Raw genomic sequence first — 17,073 nt, forward strand, 5'->3', positions numbered from 1 at the left:
CTCTGCCTTACACATTTGTTCACTAGTAGAGCTAATAAAGCTTTTCTGGAATATAAATAGATAATTCTAGGAAAATATAAATCAGCAAAACAAAGAATAACATTGGCTTTTCAAACCGAAGTTAAATCCGTTACCCAACTGAGCCTTCCAACGGTGGGAATATCCACGACGCGTTGGCTCTTTGGGTTTTAACTTACTGATTATAATTTTATTCATTTGCTTATCAACATTGGCATTTTACTTGTAAACGAAATACTCATTCACTGCTTGAACTTTGCTTGAACTCTGCAAACTTGCTTCGCATTATCATCATCATATATTATTGGCACATTCTCATAAAAACAACGATATAAAGATAACAACATTGCTTTTGGATCACCGTAGACTTGCTTTGCATCCTCATTAAATTTTATCACATTCGTCAATTCAATAGTAGTAAACTTCACATCATAGTTTCTCCAGATATTCATGTCGGAAGGCAAATTAAAGAAATATCTAAAAAGACCACTACCTCCTATTATTGGTAATAAAAAACTTACACCTGTTATCCTAACTGACAGCAAAGGATTCGGCCTATGGGATCAAGTGTCCACACAAACAGAGTTAGAAATCAGGTGGTGGTGTAAGTCTTCCCGTACATCACAGAAGGCTTTCACGTGGCTACAACAAAACATAGCACAAAATATCGAACGTATAGGAAATATACATTTATACGTCTGGTTAGGCACCTGTGATCTTACAACATATGATAGTAAATTTATATCTATCACAAGTGAGCAAAACATCATTCAGCAAATCACTGATATTTATCAAGAAATAGTTGAGTTTCTAAAATCATATCCAGGCTGCAAAATTACTTTTCTCGAAATTCCGCCATATTCTATCATCGATTTCAACAGCTATAAAAAACACGATAATCCATCAAGCTTCAAAAATCAGGAGGAACAATTAATCAAAAACGTGCAGGAATTAAATAACAACATCCGTTATATCAACTCTACTTAAGACATTTTATCACCTAATTTTGCCATTGATATCAACCATCACCACCAAGAAAAAACGTCAAAGTCTAAAAAGCTAACCCTCAGAGACAACTATATGTTCAAACTATATACAGGGACGGAATCCATCCTAAACCAGCATTGTCGAAAGTTTGGCTAAAGAAACTGGCAACGCAGATACAAAGACAGTGCTGGGGTTAATATCATAGACAACGGTGGGAATATCCACGACGTGCTCCCTGGTTCAACCTCTGCATCTGCAAGTTTTCTCAATCTCAGCTTAATCCGACAACCCATTGAGCCTTCCAACGGTGGGAATATCCACGACGCGTTGGCTCCTTGGGCATTAGGTTATATGTGTACACTTATTTTCATCTCATATTCATTTATGTTATACCAACCTATTCCATAACTTGAACCCTTGCGTCTCATCTTCCTGCTTTATATAATCTCATATATATCTGCCTCCAGCATATAATCTTCGCTTAACTACATATATTACTTGGCTACAACATTCTGCTTTACCGCATCATACTTGCTTATATAACATAGAATTTTACATCAACAAATACTGGTACATTAAAATCATCTTTGTCATACAATCATTAGAGTGGCAACATTCTATTGCACACCACCTCACCTTTGTAGTCGGATCACACTATCATTCAATTATGGCCGCACCAAGTGTTCCAACAAGACGGATAACTCGCATGAACTCTGGCAACAATCGCAAACCCATTATACAAAGACTACATACATGTACTAGACAAAAACAAAGCCATTCACAGGAAAAATGATGCATGCTCAAAATCGCACATCGAATCCACCATGAAGCCTGGCAACAATTTGGTATTAGAATTTAGTACAGCAGCATATGAGCTTGCCAGACTTGGTCTAAACAAAATGATAGACAATTCCACACAATAGTTTGGCCTAATTAGACACAGTGAGGAAAATCTGGACGCCAATGTTGACTCATGTATCAGTCTATAACCGAAAAAATGACAATACCCAGGGCAAAACTCTAAAATTTGTTATAAATCTTTATCATACCAGCTCAAGAATGGTCATTAATGGCTCAAGAGTAGATCTTTACATGGCTGAAATTCATGATAAATTATGCGACGAGCTTGCTATAAATGGTCACATGCTGTCAATTCTTAACGACAACATCGCTTCAACTATTTCAACGTCAAATGGAGTGGGCGCAGATCAAAACCTTCCGGCAGCTAACATAATCTGTCGAGACAATATTGCTGATTTAGCCATTGAATTTAGGGATGATGAATGTCAAGATTCTAAACATGATGATATAGACATTTGTCCAATTTGCAACACAACCTCACTTCTAGACACTATTGAATGCACTGAGTGCTCTTTATGGATTCATTATCATTGTGCTGGATTATCGCAATCGTCTGTTGATGCCTTAAATGCACTACCATTCATATGCTCTCTGTGTACTGACAATATGTTGTATCAGGTTGACTCGTCAGCTTGTGACAGATTTCAAACTCAACAAATGGTACCATGTTCTTCTGTCTTGGTCAATGACAATAACGTAGAGGCCTCTCCGCCAATCTATGAAGCGAGTGACAATGAAGAGACAATTGTAAAAGAAATATTTATCCCACATGCTACACATGATCAGAGATCAAAGATCAACTCCACTGTGAACTCGTCATCTAAAGGAAATGAAAATAGTCCTCAAACTCCTCCCACTTCTGAACAACCATCAACAGAGAATTTACAGAGAAAGGCAAAACGTCAACCTCCTAAAGCAGCAAAATCAAAAAACATAAACATTGAAGACAAAGCATATATTATCAAGCTAGAAAATGAGATAAATAAGCTAAAATCAACTATAGAACTTCAGAATACCCTCAAAAGCTTGCAAGAACAGCAACAATCATCATCTTTCAGTGCAAACAATATTCAACAATCCTCTCTGCCAAATCCGCAAACGTCAAATATTGGTAGCTCAAACATAGACGACCAGAGAATAAGAATGCTTGAGTTTCAAATAATGCAAAACATGTCAATGAACAACATGCTTGCTAACCAACAAATGCAAATGATGATGCAACAACAACAGCTAATGCAGCAATCTTTTCTTCATTCCACTACTGGTTTCTCTACTTATCCTCACATGGCAACTCCAAGGCATATTCCACCTCCTCCTGGGTATGTGCCAATTGTAATACCAAATTCAGTTCCAAATGGTAGATATGCTACTCCTGGGGTCTCGTATCATCACCCCCAATATTATCGACATTTCCAGCCTCCTCCATATCCACAGTTTAATGCTCCGCAAAATCAACAACATCAGAATGTATATCAATCTTACAATAGCCAGCATATTCAAAGGGACTCGAGAGTAAACTTGCCACAACCTAATCCGACAGCGTCTCAGACAGACAGGCGCCATAGGCCACAGCAAAGTAAGAATCAGAACAAAAGTCAAATTCCTCCTAGGCATCATAATAGCAATAGACATCAAATTCCCAAAGAAGTAATAACAAAACATAGGCATCAGGGAAAATGAGAACCTGACACATATACATCAAATGCAGAGTAAAGAGGGTTCTCCACTATTTAACTCGCCGAGCGATATCCCATGTGATTTCTCTGCAGTCTTATCTCCTCATGTTGGCTAACGTCCTATGCAAACCATATCGTCCTCAAACTACGTATACCCTCTTCAACCAGATGTAACAACAGTTGTAACCGACAGGGTCTGTTTCTGAACCTGTAACATCTAACAACTCTTGTTTAGGGATCATCCAAAACGACATACCACCCGATCTAGGACTAAGCGAAGACCGGCAAAATCACCATCTCTAAAACCAACTTCTCATATTAATGCTGAAGAACATCTTAGATTAACAACAATTAATATGAAAGGGAAGGGAAATGCATTATTTATAAACTCACTAGAATCATCTTCTGACATTATTTGTATCCAAGAACATTGGTTATATGAATTTCAAAAACAATCATTATGTAATGTTCTACTAAATATGGACTAGATGTAGTGATACAAATGAGGAAATTTCGAATTTTAACCGGCCAAGAGGCAAAGGTGGTGTTGCAATAGCTTGGAAAAGATTCTTGACTCCATCCATTTGTGAAATACCATCGGGAAACAACAGGATAATTGCAATTGAGCTGAAACCACCAATGAAGATCTGCATCATTTGTGTATACATGCCTACAAATAATTCTGGGGACTCATATTTAGAATACACAGAGTGTTTTGATGTTATTAGCTCTCTTCGAAAAATGTACTCAGTATCGCATAGAATCGTCATTATTGGAGACTGCAATGGAACATTAAAACAGCCTAGAAACTACAACAAACATGATGGGATAAGGAAACTTAATATAAGTCATTGTCAACTCAGAAATAATGCTAGCAACCTTAAATCTCATTTATTTAATCAGTTCTTATCTGAGAACACTTTTTGCACAAACTGTAACCATCCTGTTGAGGATAACAAACATTTCTTTTTTATTTGCCCTAAGTATAATGATGTAAGACAGATCCTTCTTGATTCCATTTACTCCATTGTTGATAATGTTGACATAAATATTGAATTACTACTTTTTGGAAACAGATTATTATCATATGATATGAATATTGCTATTTTTAAATCTGTTCAGAAATATATCAGTGACACTCAACGTTTTGTTTGAAACTTACTTAATTTTTGTTTCATCTAGTCTTATTTTTTATTTTTTTATTTTTTTTCCTACACTCCAACGTTAATTCATTTATTCCACTAAGCAAGCTTATTGTCTCCTTCAAGCCATATATATATTTCTAATGACTTATAAAGGATATTTGCATGTTTCAAGGTAATTTAAATAACTGATGATTAATTGCCTATATATTTAGGTCTTTCCACTTTTCTGTGGAAAGACCTATTGTTTTTCTTCTGATTATTTTTTTTTTTTTTTTTTTTCTTCCGCCTAATTTTGTTCTTGCGATAAACATTTGTTTCGCAATATGTCGCTTAGATATTTTGTATATGATATCGAACAGTTTATGCGCTTTTGAAATTTACCCTGTGTAAATGAATACTTTTCTTTGTAGGAGTTATCTCCCCAAACACTGTTTTCCTTGTTAGCGCATCTCCTTCGCAACCGTAAAAGATTATGACAAATTTATTTTACAAAATTGCTCGTTATATCCTTCGCATGATTTGTCCTATTTTGACCGAAGCGATATGACCGCTCCATATGAGAGTTATTTCCCCTTATGCATCTGATATAAGTGATATGAATTTCTATCTTATAAATCATAAGTGATAGAGACCTAGGATCTTTTGATTTGAGGTCCTTGGTCCCAAAAAATGAAAATTAGGTCAAGGTCAAAGGTCAAGGTCATATTCTAATATTTGAATTTGGCTTATTTTCACTTATATCCAAAGACTGTATAAGATATCAATAAATTATTTTTACTAAATTGTTAGTTGCGACATGTCGTAAGATGTAAATTTTGATTGCAAGCGTACGTTGAATGTAAAAGGGAGTTTTCTCGACTCTTGTATTTAAAAATACGCGTTATGTGATATAACTCATTAACTAAATATAATTGAGACCTATGGTCTTTGGTTTGAGGTCCTTGGTTTATGACCTTGAAATTGATCTCAAGGTCATAGCTTAATTTGACGTTCTAGATTTTGACCTTTGCTTTTATTCTATATGTATACATGATAAAGATATACAACTTTTAGAAAAAGGAATCAAACCATTTAACCTTGAAAAAAACAACCGGAAGTGAACTTTTGTAAACCGGAAGTAGCTATTTTTTTGTACTTTATTAATATAAAAGTATATAGAACCAGATATTTTTGGAACCAGGGTCAAGTAAATATTCAAATATAATCGGAAGTAACATTTTTCAAACCGGAAGTAACAAATTATCTCCCTTATTTAAAAAAAATGTATGAAAACAATATATTTTTGGAATCAGCTTACTAGGAGCTATCATTTGACGATTGGAATGACATTTTAAACTTAGTTTCACAACTTTTCATATCAAAATACATTGTTTTGATGGAAAGACCTTCAATTGTTCTCTGAACAATTGGTTTTTAATTATTTATACTTTGCATTTATTAAGTAACACTGCTAACATATTTTGCTCGTGTGTGCTCACAAGTAGCATGCATGTTCCACTAAATTGCATTATTTTAAATACAGTTGTTGTAATTGAATCATACCTTGTACATGTATTATGGAGAGAGCTTATATAGGCTGTGCCTGTTGCTCAATCCTTTTCATATCTTAATGAAAATATGTTTAAAATTAAATCAAAAACAAACATGATTTACTTCTGCAAGCCTTTGTTCATGAAATGAATTTTCAATCTTATCGATCAGAGAAATCAACTTTTTTTCATCATTCTGGATTGTCAACCTCTCAAATTAATTATATCTTGCACAATGCCACAAATGCTTTTCTTTAGGACTATAAGATCCATGACCAATGTCATTTCAATACATCAAGCCACATTGCCGTGAGTGCAAAAATGAATGTCAAATCAAAACCACTGAATAAAGCAATCAAATCAGGCTATATCAGTAAATTCAAACTGCAGTGGAAAGATATAGATAATGAAACATATCATAATCATATCAGTAATGAACTCTCTCAGCATAATATTGAAAATCACTCAATAGAAGAAATCATGAACTTTCTATGCAACTGTCTCAAAAAAGCTGCTACAGCTGCTGTACCATCAAAGATCATCAAATTAAAAGGTCCACATTTCAAAGCATCTCCAACCACTCTTATGCTGCTCAAAACTAGTAAAGAAAAATATCAACTCTGGAAATCTCATGGCAAGAAAAATGATCATCTTAAAACAGACAAAATTCTGGCTCAACGAAATCTTCGCAAACAATTCCGAAAGGAACAGTATATGTATAGAACCCAATTCTACAATGAACTAATAGACAATCCTAGCAATGATATGTTTCATTATCTCATTCGTCGCAACAGAGGCTCCAAAAATAAAGATGCGATCTGTATAATAGAAAATGGTGAGCACCACTACTCTGCAAAGGACCAAACAAATAGCTTCTCTAGATACTTTGAGGACTTAGCTGTTCCGAAAGACAACGGTTATGATCCAGAATTTTTAGATCTCTGCAATATCCGGCATAACATATTTGATGAACTCTGCAAACAAAACAGCGACGAACCACAATTTAGTGCTCAAAATATCTGTGATGCAATCAAACAGCTACATTCTGGCAAGGCAACAGATGAACTAGGTCTTGCTGCTGAGCATTTTAAAAACTCACCAACAACAGTTACTCATTTTCTTACTAACTGTTTCAATAACATTTTCATCAATCATCATATACCTGATATCTTTAAATCTGGTATCGTAACACATGTGCTCAAAAAAGGGAAAAATCCATTATTAATGGACAACTATAGAGGAATTGCCGTTACACCTGTCATCTCAAAACTCTTCGAATGTACCATACTACCTCGCTTAACCTTGAATTTTGATCAGTCATCTCTACAGTTCGGCTTCACAAAAGGGTTGTCGATGGTTATGGCCAGTCGCATTATCACTGAAGCTAGGGCAGAAGTAAAATTAGTCACAATGGAACCTTTATTTCTTATTACTGTGGACAGCCAAAAGGCCTTCGACGTCGCAGATCACATCATATTATTATATGTGTTATATGACCATACTCAGAATCATTCTCTCTGGTCAATAGTGAAAATGTTTTACTCAGGGCTAGTTTCAAGAGTCAAATGGAAGAGAAATGTTAGTAACAGCTTTAATATTCATCAGGGAGTCCGACAAGGAGGCATTCTTTCACCTTTTCTATATAAAGTCTATGTAAACAATCTGCTTGAGGATCTTAAATCGCACAGTCTTGGTCTTAAAATTGGCACAAATTATGTTGGCTGCCCAACTTGTGCGGACGACATATCCTTCTTGAGCAATAATCATCAGGAATTACAATGCATGCTCTCTGTTGCAACTCATCATGCCAGACAGTCAAGAGTAACAATAAATCCTACAAAAACTAAAGCTGTCATCCTCAACAAACCGAAAAAGATAAGCAAGTCCGATTTAAACTGGACCCTAGGCAACACCCTTGTTTATCCATCGGAAGACACAACACATCTTGGCTTAATAAGAGCAGAATTGAAGGAAAACAATCTAAATATTGATGCACGCATCAGCATTGCCAGACGTACTCTTTACTCTCTAATGAATACTGGTTTACATGGAACAAATGGACTAAACCCACAGACATCTTACAAGATATATCAGAGCTATGTTATTCCCCGATTGCTATATGGAATGGAAATACTCCCTCTTAACCAATGCCAACTTGGTATTTTGGCACGCTTTCACACAAAAACATTGCGAAATATTCACTCTCTACCTACACGAACAGCCACTGGATTAGTATTTATGCTGTTGGGAGCGCTAACAATTGAGGCAGAAATACATAAAAGGCAACTATCATTTCTATACAGTGTTCTCTCATGTAACAATTCAACAATCCAAGGTTTAGTTGACAGACAAGTCATTATGAATATTGATAACAATCTCAGCTTCTTCTGTAAGGTCACAGGTGTACTAACTGTATACGATCTGCCAAGTATATCTACACTTAGTCAAAATTTACCGTCAAAATTAAAATGGAAAGCAACAGTTAAAATAGCAATTCAGGATTATTGGACTAAAACTCTCATTAAAGAAATAGAAACAAAGTCCTCATTAACATACTTGGACAAAACCATGTTAAGAATTGGGCATACACATCCGGTTTGGACAAGTCTTTCCTCAACTGTATCAGATGTTAAAAAGGGAGCGATAAAAGTTCGTCTATTAACTGGGACTTATATTCTTGAATCTCACAGATCTAAATTTAGTGGTGGCAAGGAATCGGCATTATGTAAATGCTGTGGAACATCAGATGAAGATATAATTCATTTCCTTCTATTGTGTCCGGCTCTACACAAGCAGAGAAAAGAAACATTTAGCAAACTCAAGTCTTATGTGATCTCAGTCATTGGCACGAAATATTGGTCTGAGAATTTTAAAGGACATTTGGATCTGATAAAACTTATTGTTGACAGCTCTTTTCTGCTGCCAATGCTTAGAAATTGGACTGAACTGGACAAAATTCATCGATTGGCTACGGACATGTGTTATAGACTCCATGCTCAGCGTATATGGAAATTACAAGGAAAATAATATCTCTATACTCAAAGATAAATATGTATAGGCAATACATTCAGTGCAATAAGGAAAGATATGAAATGAACATTATGTACATATGTGTATAGGTAGAGGCAGGGTGTCCTGCTTTCCATTGTATAAAGCACCCTATATTTTTAGATTTTAGTTGTGTACAGTAAATCTTAGTAAATATTGATAGGGCTTGGATATTTTTACCTTTTATTGCTTTTTACAGTGATATTAAGATGATAGCACATTATTGACTGTTGTACCCCTATTTTTGACATTTTTACTCTTCGAGTATGTTTGTTTTGTTCATTCATCGTTGACAATGTAATGGAATATGATGCGACTGTCATAAAAGTGAGAGGTTTAGCTAGCTATAAAACCAGGTTCAATCCACCATTTTCTACATTAGAAAATGCTTGTACGAAGTCAGGAATATGACAGTTGTTATCCATTCGTTTTATGTGTTTGGACTTTTGATTTTGCCTTTTGATTTTGCCTTTTGATTTTTGATTTTCCTTTTTGAAAGTTTAGTATTTTTGTGTTTTTACTTTTTCTATAATCTACATCCACCACCATACCAGTGGCTTATAAAGACTAATACCGGTCTATAATCTACATCCACCACCATACCCGTGGCTTATAAAGACTAATACCGGTCTATAATCTACGTCCACCACCAAACCCGTGGTTTAGAAATACTAATACCGGTCTATTATCTACATCCACCACCATACCCGTGGATTATTAAGTTTAATACCGGTCTATAATCTACGTCCGTCATCATACCCGTGGCTTATAAAGACTAATACCGGTCTATAATCTACATCCACCACCATACCCGTGGTTTATAAAGACTAATACCGGTATATAATCTACATCCACCACCATACCCTTGGTTTATAAAGACTAATACCGGTCTATTATCTACATCCACCACCATACCCGTGGCTTATAATGACTACTACCGGTCTATAATCTACGTCCACCACCATACCCGTGGTTTATAAAGACTAATACCGGTCTATAATCTACATCCACCACCATATCCATGGCTTATAAAGACTAATACCGGTATATAATCTACATCCACCACCATGCCCGTGGTATTTAAGGACTAATACCGGTCTATTATCTACATCCACCACCATACCCGTTGTTTATTAAGACTAATACCGGTCTATTATCTACATCCACCACCATACCCGTGGTATATAAAGACTAATACCGGTCTATAATCTACATCCATCACCATACCCGTGGTGTATAAAGACAAATACCGGCCTTTTATCTACATCCACCACCATACCCATGGTATATAAAGACATCGGGTTGGTTGTGAAATTTCTTTTACACGAACGATTTATAACTAGTAGCAGCACTTTTTGAAAAATATGAAATGTGGCCTTTCTATCAATACCAGTATGTAGTGGGTTGGTATAGCTCTTGCACCTGCATTTTTTAATTACTTTAATGTGTAGATGTACATTGTAATACAACTATTGATTTTCCCCTTCAAGTCTTTGTTAAATTTGCACTTTTCAAAAAATTGTGCAGAATTGTCTTTGTTTCAAAAGTAAGAAGTACTTGACATGAGTAAAGTTTTATCCTGTCCAGTTCTATAGAAAAATGTTCTCATAACATTTCATTGCATATAAGAAAAAAAACATCATTGGAAGTAAACCAATCAAAATTCTCCCCTTATTCTATCTGTGCACAAGGTTTAATCACCATGTAACCTCAAGATTACAAAATTTTCTATAGAAATCACAAATAAAAATACTGGTGTTTTGAAATACCCAAGACATATGATTATGATACAGAAATAGTTTTACTGCAATAAAATGTAGGATTAATTACCTACAACGGTAAAATGCAAGGGAATATATTTTTCGAATTACTTTTGTAAACAACAGGATGTGACATACTATGATTTGGTGGTATTACACCTAAAGAAGACCTTTTTGTTCAATAAACTGAATGAGATTTTTTTCCTTTGTTATACTGGTTATTTCAAGCATTTATGTCAAGTTTTGTCATAATCAGTTCAATAGTTTGAGAAAAATCTAGTATATTGAAAGGCGACATCTACAGCGATTCCAGCAAAATTTCTTCGACAAATCCAAACCAAGCCGCATCAAGATAGAATGTAGTGTGAAACAATAAATGATCAAATATCTATCTTTCTGCCTACACACAGTTGAATATGATACACACGATTATTTGAGGAAGATAAATACCACTAATGAACCTCTTTGTCTTCTTTATAAGGTCTCTTTGGGTCAATTTATACCTCTTATTTCCTCAAAATTTCAACTTTTCAGGCAAATAAATAAAAATAATGGGGTAACTTTCACTCATTTATGGTAAAAATGTTTACAGTCTCCAAGGAGGTTTCAATAAGTCCTTACGTAAAAATTAAATTTACGCTGCGTTCAAAAGAGGGACATAAAAGGCTTCTCTTTTAAAGAATAACTTGTCGTTACAACATTAGGAATAATTTCATCTGCTTATAACCATATATTTATTTAAGTATATTACCTAGGAAAATGTTATATCATTGCAAAATATAAGAAATAACCATCCCCTCCAAAAAAAATGTATATGCACTTAGTATGGCTTGTTCTGTCAACTGAATATTCATGGTACAGGCCTATTTCAAGACAATTTTCTCATAAAATGTGTTTTGGAGACTCAATCAACTCAGAGTATTTCATTTTTTGTATTATTTCACTTAAATAGCAAAAACATTTTAACACATGAGAATACTCATAAGGCCATAGGTGCATGTACAGCTTCCCATAAAGAAGACCTTTTTGTTCAATAAACTTAATGAGACTTTTGTCCTTTGTTATACTGGTTATTTCAAGCATTTCTGCATGTCAAGTTTTGTCATAATCAGTTCTATAGTTTGAGAAAAATCTAGTATATTAAAAGGCGACATCTACAGCAATTCTAGCAAATTTTTCGACAAATCCAAACCAAGCCGCATCAAGATATAATGGAGTGTGAACCAATAAATGATCAAATATCTATCTTATCTGCCTACAAACAGTTGAATATGAAACACAAGATGATTTTAGGAAGATAAAATGTACCCGGTTTGATGAGAAACATAAGTGTAAAATAAAATACATGTGTCGCTTTTATAAGGATGAATATATGAACCACTTTTAACTTCTTTCATACTGACGATAGTATATAATCCTAACAATGTCGTAGTCATTTATAATTAAAGTATCTCATAATAGAACCATTACAATGCTATAAAACATACACACAGTAGCTTTAAGTGTGCCATAAACGTCGGAAATTGTCCCCCAAAGATAGAAACACAATGACTTTAATCGTATCATTTGTGCACCTGAATGAATTCAGTGAAGGCATGTTGTTGTAATAAATTGAAATGTTACATCGGCAAAGATTATTTCTTTTGTATGTTTGGAACTAAATAACAAATTATTACTTGTGAGAAATGTCGTAGATTATAGCTCTCCGTTTTTTATATAAGGTTTGGTTTTTACATATTTTGGCCACGAGCATTACTGAAGAGACATGAATTGTCGAAATGCGCATCTGGTGCAGAAAAATTGTTACAGTTAATGTTATTACTACCACGGGTCGATGCCTCTGGTGGACTTTTAAATTTGCTGTTACAAAATGTTACACATTATTATAAATTAAATAATGTATCTCCCTCATGCAAAGCTCTGATTCCTTTCACAGATTTGGCTATCCTTTTTGAACCTTTTGGATTATAGCTCTTCATCATTTGTATAAGCTTTGGTTTTTACATCTTTTGGCCACGAGCTCGAGCATCACTGAAGAGACATGGATTGTCGAAATGCGCATCTGGTGCAGAAAAATTGTTACAGTTAATGTTATTATAAGGATTGTTTTACAGTATGCGGTACAGGCTTTACTAATTGTCGAAAGCCGTACGGTGACTTATAGTTGTTAATTTCTGTGTCATTTTGGTTTCTCGTGGAGAGTTGTCTTAATTGCAATCATACTACATCTTCTTTTTAAAATATAAATGTACTGTTTTCGATTTTAAATGGACGACTATTTATCTTTTAATTTTATACTTTAGGAAAAGAGCTGCATAACATTGTTGAGCTATCGTATATGTAGTATGTATTCGTATTTATAATGAAATACAAAACAAAACGTGTATGATAAACGGATAAACAAAATATCGAGAAATTAAGGATGAATAAATGCAAGTACAAGAAGAAACTCACCTTTTTATCAATACATTTAAATAATTTAATGAATAAACACTTGTTTTTAAAACGGTTTGTTTCTATTTACATAGATATAGGAAGATGTGGTGTGAGTGCCAATGATACAACTCTCCATCCAAATAACAATTTGTAAGAGTAAACCATTATAAGTCAAGCTAGGGCCTTCATCACGGATCCTTGGCTCACACTGAACAACAAGCTATAAAGGGCCCCAAAATTACTAGTGCAAAACCATTCAAACGGGTCAACCAACGGTCTTATATTTCCAATATGGAATTTACGTTCGTTTTTCTACCGAGAATAGCAAAACCTCATGAAATATATCGTTGGAGTTTATAAACTAAATTTAATCCTCACCTGTGCCATGATTGGCCATTTCCGGTTTTTTTTCTAAAAAAAAAGAAGCGTGGTTGGTTACATGTTATGAATTTACTTACAATTCGGGATTTTTCTTCTTCAAGTAAACGGAATCAGAAAAAAAATCACTATTCTATGTCGAATACCTTAAACTTGGCAAAGGATATAAAAGTTTTGCAGTAAAGTACGGTTTCATTTTTCAAGTACAACGTTATTTTAAAGAGTCCATTGAGTAAAAGGTAAGGCAGGATAAGAAAATTGGGGGATTCAATGAAAAAAATAATTGTGAATTGATTTTTTTTTATCCTACATTGAACTTTTGATGTCGTCCTTTGATCTAGAGAAGACATTTAAATTGAATATTTAGATATTAAAAATGTTAAGATTTTTAACTTTAAACTTTACTACCAATTGCATAAAATTATAAAACCAATGAATTTCAAATGCACAATTTATAAAAGCTAGAATTGTTATTGGAATCATTTATGCGAATTCACAATGGTAGCTTGAAACGACCTTGACCAGCTACGTGAATATTAATCAGTCCATTCAACGTTATAGTACGTGTGTTCTATTTTCTATTTTCTAGCCGGAAGTCAAAGTTGGTTACTAGCCCTCGGGGTAAATATCGATATAAGCCCTCAAAATCCATACCTAGCCCTCAAATTTGGCTTCCGGTAATCTGTTTTTGGCTTTGTACACCCGTCCACAGTGGGAGTTGTCAGCGGGTGGGCAACATTTCTAGCGTGTCCACTCTGCCCACCCATAGGAGTGGGCATGTTATTTCTTTTGTATAATCAAAAGACTTGCAAGTACAAACAATTGAAAAAAGCTGATAAGCAACTAAAGCAATATTTTTACAAAATAAGAGATTATAGCTAAAGTGGGTACGGGTGGGCCGTCTTTTCTATTGAACAAACATTGAATCGATTTTGAATATGAGAAAATAAAATGCATCAATATTTAAAATCAATAGTACGAAGTAGTAGTATATTTTTATCGCATATTACAGATGTTCCAAATGTTACTATACCAAATGCGGAATATAGCATATGGAGTGGTTCGGCTATGACTCTAGAATGCATTATTGATTCTATTCCAAATCACACCGATGTATACTGGCAAAAAGAATCTCATGGTACAGTTATGAATATAACATCGTCTAGTACTAATGTATATGGTGCAACGGTCACTAAACCATCGTTGACCATCACCCACGTAACTACAGATGACGAAGGGCAGTATATATGCTTGGCTGTTAATATTGTTGGAACTGGAAAAAGCAACCCCACTTCTGTGAAAGTATTAGGTAAGATGTTTTATATTTTTTACAGTGACGAAGCATATTGAACATGTTGAAGCAATTTATTTAATGTTTATGTACCTATATTATGTTAACAGTGATAATACAAAAGTGATAATACAAAAGTGATAATACAAAATACAACTAAAAGACAACATAGCACAAAACAGATAATAAGACAAGTAAGACTAAGGCACTAGTTTTTGAATTTCTGGCGAAAGATTTTTTTTTTAGTAAAGACTATTAGATATAACTCTGAATCGATTTATTATTTTTGAACAACGATATGCGACTGTTGCCGTTTATTTTGTCTAAAATATTTTGTTGATTGTAGAGCTATGGTTATACCAGTACAATTACAATTATCTAATTGATACAAAATTGTGAAATTGATAAATGTTCACCACAATAACATCCCTGTAAAAATGAAACACACTAGTTATGTTAATGAAGGTATTTGAATATATGTGGTTAAGAAATCCTCAACTTATTAATACAAATTTCCTGCAATGCAAAGATGAAAATAATAATCATAAAAAAAGAAATGTAAAAGATATCCCTTTAGACACAGGCAAGCAGCACAAGTGACAAGGACGAAAGTCATGATCAGAAGAATGCACATATCAGTCGAAATTCAACTGATGGATGCTGAACTCCTTATGTTTATACTCGTATGAAGCAGAGCTCGCATGAAATCAAAGAAAACATAGACATAATGACGACAACCTGTCTCTACGGAAAACACAATACTACAGCAGATAATCATCCCCTCCCCCCATTTACAATTTTACTTCTGATACTTTTTTTCTCTGTAAGTTATGGTTATTACACCAAGTCTTTGGCATTGACGATTGTCAACCACACAAGTGCTTTAAAGGCACCTTTTTTCAAAGTGAAATGTAAACCTCCCGATTGCTCGTTCACATTTTCACCACACAATAATATTTCATCTTTGTCATGTTATGAGAGGCGATCTAGGTAACCGAGAAAAAACGAAGAGAATTATTAAACAAATGACCACAATATAGAATTAATCAGCTCATCAACTATTGACTGATTGATGCAGTCGAGGACTATGCTAATTAAAACACGAACAAATAGAACCAAAACATGACAGTTTGACTGAATGGATCAAAAATGTTCGATCAGTCACAAAGAAGCGCATTTAAAAATGTCTTATGATATGAGCAAAATTGTTTTCAACCAATTACTAGTATTACTCGGAGAATGTTTATCCTTTGCACGAGAAATATGTCTTTGTTCCAGCAGATAAATGATTCAACGATATTGTCTTCGTAAAAAGCCATGTGTTCAATGTATAGCAAACGAATTTGGAAAACACAACACATCTGGTCATCTCACATAGCTTTTAACATCATTTACAATGGATGACACTTTACAAAATCAAACATGTGTCCTTATTTCTTTTGATGTCAACATAAAAAAGTAAATCTACCGTCCTTATACTGGCTACAAATACTTTATGAAACTCCATTTGAAGACTATTGCAAAGATAAAATATTTGTGCCTGAATTTATTTTCTGAAGTGCTGACTACTATTGCAGAAAAAAACATGGCCATCAACATTATTGTGATGAAATGTTTCAACGAGTGCGGTCAATCTAATGGGGATTCTGAAAAAACTTCTTAAGATCTTCCGCTTCACCTTACAATCTCTACAATTGTCAACAGCATTGATACTTTTGATTTTACTTCGCGTTACAATACTATTCCCCATGATCTATTAAAACATAGGCTCCACCATCTCATCAAACAGTGCGTGCTCCTTCTGTTAATATAGTAATCGTGAATACAAATCTCGTTTTTTGTATATAATTATTCTTATCACACATTTTTCACATATATGCACCTTTATGTGTGGCCAGTAATAGCCGGAAGTCAAAGTTGGTTACTAGCCCTCGGGGTCAGTAT

The 17,073-nt window shown here is 34.3% G+C and overlaps 1 protein-coding gene across 1 annotated transcript in view; it reads left to right on the forward strand.

The window, feature by feature from the left end:
* Positions 1–15,188, forward strand: part of LOC134688172 (triple functional domain protein-like) — a 51,863-nt gene extending 36,675 nt beyond the window's left edge. The window contains exon 4 of the mRNA XM_063548644.1: positions 14,851–15,188. Coding sequence (XP_063404714.1) covers positions 14,851–15,188 — 338 coding nt within the window. The remainder of the gene's footprint in view (positions 1–14,850) is intronic.
* The last annotated feature ends 1,885 nt before the right edge of the window (positions 15,189–17,073 follow it).

Source organism: Mytilus trossulus, chromosome 10 (assembly GCF_036588685.1).
Source record: "Mytilus trossulus isolate FHL-02 chromosome 10, PNRI_Mtr1.1.1.hap1, whole genome shotgun sequence".
NCBI lineage: Eukaryota > Metazoa > Mollusca > Bivalvia > Mytilida > Mytilidae > Mytilus > Mytilus trossulus.